We start from the raw sequence: 12,875 nt of genomic DNA on the forward strand, positions 1-12,875 counted from the left end.
GGCACTAACCGTTCAAGAGCCATTTATACAGGTTCACACCAACAGGGTCGTACTACGTACCAACCCCAAATTCATGCCCAAAGTAATATCGCAGTTCCACATGAATCAGACTATTGAACTGCCAGTTTTTTTCCAAAACCCACAAACTGTTGCAGAAAGGGCACTACATACACTAGATGTACGGAGGGCCCTCATGTACTACATCGATAGGACTAAACCCTTCAGGAAGACAAAACAACTGTTCGTTGCCTTTGCCCCACACCACAAAGGTAACGCCATCTCCAAAGCAGGGATAGCCAGATGGATAGTTAAGTGTATTCAAATCTGTTATCAAAAAGCAAAACGCACATTAACTATTCCACCACGAGCCCACTCAACACGTAAGTTGGGGGCTTCCATGGCCTTCCTAGGAAATATTCCCCTGCATGATATATGCAGAGCAGCCACATGGTCCACTACACACACATTTACAAAACACTATTGCGTAGATGTGCAGTCAAAACAGCAGGCAGCTGTAGGACAGGCTGTTCTCAAAACACTTTTTCAGACCGCTGCAGCTGGCACGGGTAGCCGCCGCCAATAGAGGGCACTGCTATGTATTCTATGCACAGATATGAATTCAGCAGCCCACATGCCTCGAACTGAATATGCTACTTACCAGTATGCATCTGTTCTTGGCATGTAGGGCTGCTGACATTCATATCGCCCTCCCTCCTCCCCGGCGCCTGTAGCAGCTGCAGCTCTCAGAATTACTGTAAGCATGGTCATCACTTTCTGTATCTACTCCATCACTGCCACAATGGCGAAAAACAATCTGAGGATGGAGAGGATGCCCATGCGCACTGTAGTCCAGGGGAGGAGTCACCTATCCAAGGATACTTCGAAGACTCTTCCAGGACAACAACGTGCAAACATCCGGACCCAACACTAGGCGGCGATCTATGCACAGATATGAATGTCAGCAGCCCTACATGCCAAGAACAGATGCATACTGGTAAGTAGCATATTTTATGGAGCTAAAATTTTACTTATGACAAATCAAGAGCCTTCAAGTCTTTTCCATATTTTGGTTCAGCAGTTTAGACTGGTGGAGGAACTTGATAAATCAATAACCCTGGACGTCTATGATCCACACTCCAGGCCTTTCCAGTACCAAATCTCTGCCACCAAAACAGCTCTTATAAGCAGTGCTGTATGCTATTTCCCAGCGTATTTGGCACATTTCCATTAAGAGGCGCTCTGGTACAAAATGGCTGCCCTCTATGACATTAGCTTGCAATCAGGAGAGCATAGAATAGGATGTCAACCAACCAAGCTGTTAATTCAGAGGGTGTGGGGCTTCCGCCTCCATCCACACCGAAGTGGCATGTGCAGACTATATGTGTCTCAAGAAAATAAGAAAAGGAAGAAGGAAGAAAAACTTTGGTGTGGCTGGCAGAAAGCAGACAATGTCCCAGTGAGGTGTGAAGTTGTTTTTCCTTGTACATGGCTACTGAGCTCTGCCACATTCCACCACACAACAACCTGTGCATGTCCGAGCCCAGGATGATGCCCCTTGAAGTTTTTCCCCCTCTGGCTGCTGTCTTAATTTCCATATGACTAATATATTTTCAGCTCACCTGTTGCATTAGCAACTAACCATCGAACTGTTTTCCCCACATTTCGGTTTTCGAGAAGCCAGCTGTCAAGTAACAATGTTGTGGGGAAGCTGTGAACAAGCAGCCAGTACGCACGAATGAACTTGGCTACGTTTCTGTGTTCTCTGTCCTCCCGTCATCCTAGTGTCCACGACAAACACACAGCGAGTCCTGTCAACCGTGGAAGAATCGCCCCTCCAGAGACATTTTCTGAGTGAGCAGCAGCACTCACCGGCTTCTTGCACTGTGTGTGTCGCAGAACTGCGCAGGCAACCGGGAAAGGCAATAAAAGCAGACTCTTCCCTCAGGTTCTCCATTTTATAGACCCATTTAAAATACCAATTGAACCTGCCCAATCAAGCTCTCGGCGGATGGATTTGAATGTAAATCGGCCTGAGCCTAGACTGGCACGGAAGAGCCCGGGAGCACTGCGAAGGGGCATCCGGAAGCCTCATGAAGGGTGCGTCATCAACGGTGCACGACGGAGCCGAATGCGCTGTTTACAGATGACGTTACAGTGGAAAGTCCCAGTTGTGTAAAAAGAGATTAGTAAATAATGATGTTTTTGATGAGTAGTGGAAAACGTGGCAGAACTTTATTAAACAAGCATTGGCATAGCCAATAGGTCTCGCCTTGGGAACCTTATAAGTGTTTAGTTATCCAGCACAATATCCTTGGTGCAACAACATTAACTGTTGCATGGCTGAACACTTAAAAGGTCCCAAAGCCGAGACCTGTTGGCTATGCCAATGCTTGTTTAAATGTCTAGACAACCAGCAGTTTTTAGACATTCAAATTAAGACTTTTAATTACTGTTTTAAGGTTGGTTGGTGAACAGTATTGGTTGTCAGTACTGAAACAAGTCTCATCATCTGAATCCTTAGATCCACTGTACAATTAATTCGGGACACAGATTAGAAAGTTGGTATCCTAAACATAGGACTTGTAGAGGGTATTGGGTGTTCATTAACTGTCCTACTTTCTTTATGGTACTCAAGGAGGTCAGATTGTGATGAAATGGAGGCTGTTAGTGAAACGAAGACTGGCTCCTAAACACACTGGGCTAAGATATCCAGCTAACTTAAGATGACCTCACTGCAGAAAAGAAAAAATTCCCATCACTGCAGGCCTTGGTTAAAAACTTAGCAGCTGAACTAGGCCAGTTCAGTGGGGAATATAGCTAAGGCTGGCGCGTGTGTGTGTGTGTGTGTGTGTGTGTGTGTGTGTGTGTGTGTGTGTGTGGCAGTCAGAAGATTGTCTACTGTGGCTAGATTTGTATGCCTCAAGTTTCTCAATGTAATCTCTCTGCCCCATCTCTGTCTATCTTTTCCCATATCTCCAGGTCTCCAGTCACATACAGGTCCTGGCGCGGAGGAAGTCACGGGATATCCAGTCGAAGCTGAAGGTGAGTGGCAGATGCTGCTGCTCCTGCTAAGCTTTGCTTTGCTTGCCCCTTCTTTTGCCTCTATATCTTCCTCATAACCTGTGCAACCGCAATGAAATACCTTCAAAGCCTTTCCTTTAACATTGCTTGCCCGAAATTAGGGCTTCAAAAGCAAATGGGAGGGGTGTCCAGAAGATCACCAGGACGACATATCCGAGTACTTGGAGGCTGTGAATGGTAGAGGAATGTGTCTACAGGTGCATTCCGCTTTACTCCCTGGAAGACCAAAGGTCTCTATTCCTGCGGTCCATTTAAACAGCTGCTCCCCATTTCTTTTTGTTCAGAGGTCTTGCTCCTGTGGGACTTGACAATCAGCGTAGGAGATGGTCATGCTGCCAAGAGCTCTCAACTTTTCGGGCTGCCAACCACTCATGTGATGCGTAAACAACTTTCTTGGGAGGGGGGAGACTGTGGTTAAAAATAAATGTCCTAGAATGACTGGGGATAAACGTTCGAAGTTTCCATTAAGTCTGACTAGGGCAATGTCTGCGCAACCCAACTTGAACATTTGGTATATGCCCACCACTCTTTTCTTTGTGACATTTATGTTGGGTCATTTTGCTTCTGTTCACACAGGGAGAAGGCCGAGCATCAGACCCCCAGATGTTCAACCACTATAAGGTATGGGAGGGCGTATTCAGATCACATTCCTAGAGCAGCCTGCTGCATTTTGTTTCATCGGTTATTTGGGCTGCCCTTGCTTAAATATCAGACCTGAAAACAAAGTATAAAAGATGAACATAGGGTTTTAAGGTAACATTTAGTGAAAGTGCCTGTGAGGTCACCAAGCAGGGTGTATGGCAAAGGATGAGACCGATTCGCACTAGTCAGCAGAAGTGTGTAAGGTTTTAGGACTGGGATAGAAGGCTGTCGATCAGATATATATAGTGTGTTGAAGGATCTGTGTGCGTCTCATTACTATGATGGAATGCTGGAGCTGCTGCTCTGGCACTAAAGCGTTCCTCATAGTAGTGCAATAATAGGGACAGAAGCAGAGCTACTGTGATAACGTGGCTGTTCTAAGGTTTGAACTTCCCAGTATGCACATATCACCCGGAAGTTGATGTATGTGGGTGTTTCCTGTGTAAAAATAATGGGAACAGTTTTGGAGTGCACCCAAATATTTAAGTACAGGATAATTTTCTATTGCAACTTCAATCCTCAAATATTTGGGAAAAATGTATTTTTGGGAGGAACATGCAGCAGAGTTGTGAGGCCCCCAGACTGAAAATACAGGGATGTTCTACCAGGGATGTTAGTACGCACACGTGCACTGCTCAGAGAGGCGTGTGCTCTGAAGGACAGGTAGCGTCTAAACCAGCACATCAGCACTGCAGCTCAGTTATTTCCCTGGAATGTGTAGCTGAAATAAGTACCCCTCCTATTGCTCTTGACTTTCCGCGGCAGAAGTTGACTTTTAGTCCTTGCACTCTCAGCATGTTCCAGGCTGGCATCCTTCTTGCTTGGCTGTCTTTCTTTCATAGCAGTGACTCCTGCTGGGCTGTGCAGAAAGTGACGCTTTGCACTGGGGCAGTGTGGGATTGGCCTGCTGCGCGCCTGCGCTCCTCATCCAGCTGTCTGGGGCTTCTTTGCTGGTATACGCTGTGCTTTCACTGGGTTCTAGCCCTACCTTTCTTTGGTTTGAGGTGATGTCTACCCCTCTAAACAGGCAGAAACCAGAACCGTACATACAGCTGGCTTACTATGTCTTGGTTTTATTGGTCTTTGTCATGTACCACACCGTGCTTAATTTGTTCAAAATTTAAGCGTAGGGGTCTTTTTCGGGAAGCCACTGCACCACCCATTGCCCCTCCCAGCGCTGCCAGTGACAGAACCAACACAACTACTAACCATCACACTTCTATAAGTGTGACAATTCAGACTATTCCAGGCTACTCAAAGCTATCATAATGGTGTGAGCGACAGGTATTATTCATTTTCAATGTATATGCACTTATTAAACACTGTTGTGCTCAGCTCAAAATTTGACAGACTGCGCCACCATGTGGTGGACTGTCACTCGAGCCAGTGCTGTCAATTAAGTGCCGGTGCCAATCACCAAAAACCACTGGCTCAAATTAAGCACTGGGACCACATGACATCTGTCCTCTGGGCACTTATTTGTTTTACCTCCTTCGTTCTATTTCACGTTTCCTGGTTTTCTCACCTTCATAACATTTGTCTTCTTTTTTGTGTCCTTTTCACTGTTTCACTCCTTTTTGTTTTGTTTCTCTTCTGTGGTTTTTCCTGCCCGGTATCTCCTCAATTTCTTACCCCCTTTTGCTCTCACTTCTTTATCCTTTCCCTTTTACTTTGTCTCAGGCCCGGCCTCTTCCTAATTGCCTATTTTAAACTGGTGTGAGGCCAGGGGACTGACCATCTTCACCTTCTCTCACAGGTGCGACTTTAGCCTGCCCCTTTGGACATCTTTGCTTACCTTACACTAGGTCGAGCACTACACGAGAGGTAACCCTGGCTAGGGTGGACTGTGCATTAACCTTAGCAGGCTAATGTTTGGTCAGCCTATTGCATTAGAGGCTTTAATGCCGGACAAAATGCTACAATGTGTCATGGATGGTACAATAGATCTGCCCTTTTACCTAGTTTCTAAGTATCTTTAGGTGCAGTGGAGGAAAAGTGTTTTGTTTCAAGCCATTGGTGGAGACACTGGTACACACATCTGGACTTGCAAAAGCCTTCTTTACGCTAGTGATGGCAGAGCCCCCTATTATAGACTAGATGAATACACCTTCCTTGGCCTAAAGGACCAGTGTACCATTTAATAAGGAATGATTAAAAACTAGGGCAACCTAATTGTAAGATTGTATTAAAATTTCATTGACTCCTCCAGTGAGAAATGAGTGCACCCTGAGCTTTAAATCTTTTTCCAGGCTTTTGAGGAGGAGAGATGAGGCCATTCTGGTCAAGGTGGTTTGTCGATTCATGCCAGATGTCCTAAGCAGAAATTCCCTAGTTACTAGGCATATCCAGCACGACCCAGGAATGAGCAAAGATGAGAAAGCAATTTAATGGAGGGGACCCTGGTTTAGCAGGGAAGGGATGGTGATTTTCCCTCAGGCTACTAGACAGCTATTGTTTTGGGGCATGGTCCTCTGCAGCTTTAATTCCCAGCTCTCCTAACCCTGCTACTACTTTAAGGATGGTTTAGCTCAGATTCCATGAAAGAGGTTGGTGAACTTGAGTCAGGAAGAAAGAAAGATGCATGGTACAATTGGCCTGCACTTTTTTAAAATAACCTAATAATCACGCTTTCGGTCCTTGGCCATGAGTTTCTAATGTGAGAGAGCTCACGGACTAGGGAGTATCCATTCCCTATTTACTTGATCCTTGCATTTTTAATGTTTATCCTGATGTGTCGACCTGTGCACCTCTTTCCGTACCTCATTCCCTATCACACGTGTCCTCACTTTACCTTCTTCTTCCTTTCTCTCATTCACTATATAATGCACGCTACCTTTCGTATCTGTACCTTCTTGTTTGTCTCATTCTGCTCACTACTTCCCCCTCCCTTCCTCTTCTTGTCATCAAACCCTCTTATCGCCTCTGTACTCCCTCTTTGTCACGTGTTAAAAGGGCCGTAAATGGCCATTTGTAGTTATAAAAGTGCATTCATTCTTGTGTTGCAGTGAAAAATGTTTTAATTTGTTTTATCCCCTCTCTCAACCCTCCTTCCTGATACCCTCCCTTCACCCTTACCCTATCTCCCTTCCTCAACTCTCCATCCTTTTTCACATTCTTCTCAACCCTTCCGTCCCTTCAACTACTTTCCTTCATCCTTATGACTCCTCCTCTCTGCCCACTCTCTTTTTAATGATACTCAATCTCTTAATACCATTCTGAATTAATATTATTCATTGCTGAACTTCTTTGCTCCAATTTATTCTTCCCTATTTTCTACCCCCTCAACATTTCCCCTCTCCATCATTCTGTCTTACATTCAATGACGCTTCTGTGACCCACTTCAAACACTTCCCTTTTCCTTTCTACCCTTTGCACTTTATTCTTCTAACATCGCTTCTTTCTTTCCTTTTCTACCCCTTTTCATTCGTTCCCACTTTATATTAATCCTTTCACTCTTCATCCATTTTTCCTTCCCAAACCCTTCACCTCTTCTCCATCCCTTATCTCATCTTCCATTTCTTTCCAATTACCCTCTCCACCTCTACCTCTTCTCCGCTTTGTTTTGTTTCTTTGCCCCTTTTCTCCTCTCCTTTTTATGCCTTTCCTCTTCTTTTCATCCTTATTTCCTTGCATTTGCCTTGATCCGACCTTCGCTTTTGCCCACTTCTCCCATTGTCGCTTAACTCTGATTTTTCTCTTGTCTTCAACCACTCTCTCCTTTCTTCTTCTGTCCCCCTACCTTCGTGACCCATCTATCCTTTTCCACCCCCTTCCTCCCTCCCATCCACCACATTTTCCTCCCTCCATCCCGGATGGTAACTTTCCTGTTCTCCACCCTGGTTGACAACGGCATTGTTTCCAGGCTATGAACGTGGTAAGTTGATGTATCTGACTCATTTCAATGTATTTTACTCCCTCCCCCACTATCCCTTACCCAGTGTGACACCAGGCCCTTGAAAAAGTAATTCATATTGTACCACCACCCGTTTAATTCTGATTGCGGAGACGAGAGTGCAAAAGATTTGTCAGGCTGGGATTAGTGTGTGCTATTCCTAATCTTTCATGGAGGGATTTTGTGTGTGTGCGTGTGTGTGTGTGTGCGTGTGTATGTGTATATGTATATATATATATATTACCTACTGGCGGTCGCCAGTAGGTAGTTATAGTTAGGACCACGTTTCCATAGGAAATCCTCAACATTCTATTTTGAATAACTTTGGCGCCGGTTGACGAATCCTCGCAAATTTTTCAAAATAGGTGGGGCGCTACGCTCCGCTCCTACCCTGAAAGTCTCGGGGGGATTCGTCAAGTGGGGGCTGAGATAAAAGGGGGGTCCCAAAACGCGTTTTTCCCATGCATTTTTCCATAGGACCTTTAGACACAGCTACAGCCCGAACGGCTGAACAGAATTACTTGAAATTTGGCAGAGAGGTAGTCCTCAGGTCAAGGAAGTGCCTTTTGTTGGTTTGGTGTAAATCTGTTCAGTAGATTCTGAGAAAATAGCCTTTAAATCAATATATATATCTGAGCCAGCTTACGGTGCGCTTACCGTACGCTTACCGTACGCGTACGGTGACGTGCGCGAGCGCGATTCTGATTGGCTGTTACATCTAAGTAAACATTCAAATCGGTCGAAACCAGGAAGCGGCGGCCGCCATTTTCTCTCTCGCACTGTGAGGGAGGGGCTGTAAACAAAGGCAAAAAACATATAAAGGGGCTGTTTAGACAGCGCCCATGCACATAGCCATGTTAGTTGAGTCCTCAAAGATCCCCCAAGGCCAAAAACGGTAAATTTTTATTTTTTGAAAATTTCGCCGATTACGCTTACCGTACGCGTACCGTGCGCTTACGCTAAAAAATATTTAAAAAAAAAAAAAAAAAACACACTCTGTGCATGGCATATTATTGTCATCACTTACAAATTACATTTAACAGATTACCTATCACAAGGAAGCGCATAATATGTCCTCCATGTGCGCACGGTGCGTAACGTGCCCACCTTGCGTGTACGGCACTAACTGCGTAAAGTGGGCGCGCGTTGCGCGAAGCGCACCGCGTGCTCACTGTGCGCGCACGGTGCGCGAAGCGCACCGTGCGCGCACGGAACGAACTACGTTAAGTGGGTGCGCACGCCACGAATGGCGTAAAGTAACTTAGCATTTAAAAAACCGTACAAATTCACTGAAAAAACCATAGGTTTCACACACGTTATAGTTAGGAATTAGCATTTAAAAAACCTTGCTAATTCACTGAAAAAACCATAGGTTTCACACATGTTATAGTTAGCTGGAAATTTTACTGATAAAAAACCAATGAAATTCCCCCGTTATAGTTACTGTAGGCAACTATAACTCACGCGACCGTAATCCTCTGCTGATGACATATGTGTCTTTATGAAAAAAAAAAATTTGTAATATATGTATAGCTAAAATTTAATGGAAGAAGACATGGGCAAATAAGTGTCTAAATACAGTATTAGCATCAGCAGAGGATTACGGTCGCGTGAGTTATAGTTGCCTACAGTAACTATTACGGGGGAATTTCATTGGTTTTTTATCAGTAAAATTTCCAGCTAACTATAACATGTGTGAAACCTATGGTTTTTTCAGTGAATTATATATATATATATATATATATATATATATATATATATATATATATATATATAGCAAAGATGGTATGTAAGGGGTATGGTTGAGGCGAGTGTGCAAGAATCCTACATCCATGTATATGTTTGAAGTGCATGGGTGTTATGACATGTGTTTTATAAAGTGTGGCTGCCACCATAAAAGGGTATCCTTGTGCTACAAATGTAGTCGATTGTGAGATTGAATTTATACTAGGAACAGGTCAAGTTTAATAAAAACCCCAAACTGGTAAATAGCACTGTTTTGAGAAGTTTCCTCCTGAATTAAAAGTGGTTTTCAACCCTTTTTAGGGAAGTAGGGAGAGCATTTCAGTGTTTCGCTGCCAACGCACCAAAGGAACGTAACCTACAGCATGCATATTTACAAGAGGGAACAATCACATTTGAATTGGAAGCTAAACGCAGAAATCGGACTGGGCTATATTGTTGGACTTTGTTCTGTAAGTAGGCAGGACATGCATTCTTACGGGGTGGGAAGGGGCATTGGCTTTAGAAGGAATGGCCTTTGTGGGGGAATCAGTCATTTGGCCATCTGTTTGAGGAGCTCAAAGTATGTGCTTGTGGATTAAAGAACACATCGAAGGCACGTAAAATTGTTGTAGGAACCTGTTTGAGTCAGTGTATGCCAATATTTTAGAAGTTGGACTACAGATCTTCCTGGGGTAAAAGAGTTCAGCAACAGTTTTGAAAGACATCTGGAAAAATGTATGCAGTATGTTTGTGATTGATTGATTATGCTATTTCTAAAAGGCTTGAATAGCCAAAGATGTCTTGGCGCCAGTGTAGTGTGCTTATCACACAAGCATTGTCGTACAACTATTCTTCCTTAAGTCTTTCTTTAGTAGAGTTCTCTTCCACTGACATTCTGTGTTTCATGCGGTTGGAGCAATGCAGTCAGTTATGCATTGGTGGAGGTAGCTGATGTCAGAAGAGATCAGCCACTCTTTGCAAGGGCTGACACAAAGCTCAGAATTGAACACAAACTATATGTGAGTCCAGAAGCAAACTTTCAAGCTAGGAAAATATCATCTAGAGTTAAACGCCCTGTTAGTACAGAAGAACTTTGAGAAACTGAAAACGTTGGTAGTGGAATGAATTGAAAGAGGTAGACTGTTCCATAGAGTGATGGATTTCATGTAGAAGGCAGGGCTGTCAGTGGCTGTGTAGGAGTCCTAGTAGAGGGGCTGTTGAAAGAGTGAGGGTTGTTTACCCTGTTTGAGGTAAGAGGAAAAGTGCCAAGGAGCTTTGTTATTGAAGGAAATACGTTAGTAGAGTCAGCACAAGGTGATCTCTTGCTATCCGTAGCAATGGTAGTGATTGTCTGAGGCAGCAAAATCTGGAGACATAAGTGAGCGTGGACTGGATGTGCGCGTGTAATGAAGTGCAGCGTGCAAGAGAAGGCTGTGGTGATTTTAGTGCCACATGCTCAACTTGTGAGCGTAGCAGGAGCAAGAAGGGGCGTACGAGAGGTAAAAGCATGAACCTGTGGCATGAGCCTTTTCTATGGTAGACAAGTTCTTGGAATTTCTCGCTTGTCCCTTCCTGCTCTGGGCCAGTGTTCCAGTGCAGCTTCTCAGTTGTGGGACATGCTGATAGTAGCCTGTGCTCCCTCTGAGACATGAGATGATAGATACCACACCACTGTGCACTGTGCAGCTGTTTTACTTAATGCATTAAAAAGTGAACATTGGGGGTTTGCACTGATGGGCGTACTACTTGTAGGATAATGTACATGAAAGAGCATGCTGTCCCGACTGCTGAGGGGCATGCACATGAAACTGCTTTGCTGCCGAGAGCTGCAACATAATAGGCTACCGTAGAAGAAAGTGTGTAGACAACAGGCTGTTCTAATGTGGGGTGGGCGATGCACGTAAAACAAAGGGTAGGAAGGTTAGTCATGAAGGGATTATGGTCAGTATTGGGTTGAGTTGATTAGTACCTATGTTTTTTTAAAATAACATTTTATTAAATTTTCACAGTACCACTCGGGCGAGAGCCCGACAAAATCCACTTGATAAAAAAATATCAAAGAGATATCAGCATTGGAAATATCAATGGGTAGTTTGTCTACAAAACAAAAGAAAACAAACTAAAAACTGTACGCAGACTTCCCCACACCCCCCACAATGGCGAGCAAAATTCAATACACACATATGTCTGAGAAAAAGAAGTGCTATATCATACATTTGGGCCCACAAACTTCTCATGAGACTGTTTCTATGGGGATTGTGAAGGAAGAGGAGGGAGATCAATGCCACAGTATGCGGCCCACCAAGACCATATCTTTCTGTTTTTGGGGGCAGCCCCTCGCTTGAAACACAGCCATCTCTGCACCTATACATTTATCCAGCTCTTGTCGCCACTTCCCTATCATCGGTGGCGAAGTTCCTTTCCACAACTGGGCTATGTCTCGTTTAGCAATCGTAAGGGCTAAAAACAGTAGGTGTTGCTTATATTGATTCCCCCCGATGCCCTCCGTACTATGGAGCAAGAACAATCGGGTATCATGCGGCAGGTGCCAGGACAGCACCTCTTTAAGGCACGACGACAACCTGTGCCAAAAAGACTGTAATGCTAAGCAGCTCCTCACAGCCTGGAGGAACATCCCCTCCTCCCTCTCGCAACGCAGACATATGGGGGATGGCACAACTCCCATCACCCAAAGCCGGGTGTAGTACACGCGATGCACATATTTGAACTGAATAAGACGGTATCTGGAGGCTACTACAGCGCCCCAAGGGCTAGCAATTGCTTCCGCCCAGTCATCGTCCATCAGGTCAGGGATGTCATCCTGCCACGCCTTCCTCGTTCTATGTAATGTCGGGGTGGCAAGTGTAGTCAATGTCTGGTATAGTTGTCGTATTTTGTGTGCACCAAGATTGCCCATAAGGAGGCGGCCTTCAAGCGGATGAAATTCAGGGAGGTCAGCAAGATTTACAAGTGCAGGGGCCAAAGCGTGACGCAATTGAAGATACCTGTAGAACTGAGTTTTGTGGAGGTGGAACTCCTCCTGCAGTTGCTGGAAGGATTTAAGGACAGTGCCTCGCATGATGTCACCTAACGTGGAAATACCAATCCAATCCCATTGGCAGAACCCCCTCAGTTCAGCCATTTGGCGTAAATAATTACCATGCCACAAAGGCGTCGCCTGCATCAGCCGCATGTTCCAACCCATGCGTTGGACGGTGTACCGCTATAACCTAATCATTATTCAACTGGCGTGCGGTAAGGATTAGGCGCAAGAGGGGAGTCCTCCCCATGGCTGCATGTTCCACCGCGAATGCCGGGTCTGTAGGTGAATTTTACCACCAGTCGTTCATAATTAAAAGTTGGGCCACTACGTACTAGGAGTAGAAGTCGGCAGCAGCAATGCCCCCACAATAAGTGGATTGTGCACATGTCTGCAGCGTGACCCGACATGCGCAACTTATTATGAATGGCGTTGATTTGTGCAAACCACGTCCGTGCAATATGATCTGGAAAGTTCTGTAGATGGTAAAGCATC

At 44.9% G+C, this 12,875-nt stretch overlaps 1 protein-coding gene across 2 annotated transcripts in view; it reads left to right on the forward strand.

Annotated features, from left to right (window-relative positions):
* LOC146809501 (transcriptional enhancer factor TEF-1-like) overlaps nucleotides 1-12,875 on the forward strand; it is a 245,183-nt gene that overhangs the window by 169,935 nt on the left and 62,373 nt on the right. For both annotated transcript variants that reach the window (XM_085616338.1, XM_085616339.1), the window contains exons 4-5: nucleotides 2,980-3,042; nucleotides 3,658-3,702. In XM_085616338.1, coding sequence (XP_085472464.1) covers nucleotides 2,980-3,042; nucleotides 3,658-3,702 — 108 coding nt within the window. The remainder of the gene's footprint in view (nucleotides 1-2,979; nucleotides 3,043-3,657; nucleotides 3,703-12,875) is intronic.

Source organism: Triturus cristatus, chromosome 7, assembly GCF_964204655.1.
Source record: "Triturus cristatus chromosome 7, aTriCri1.1, whole genome shotgun sequence".
Classification (NCBI taxonomy): Eukaryota; Metazoa; Chordata; class Amphibia; order Caudata; family Salamandridae; genus Triturus; species Triturus cristatus.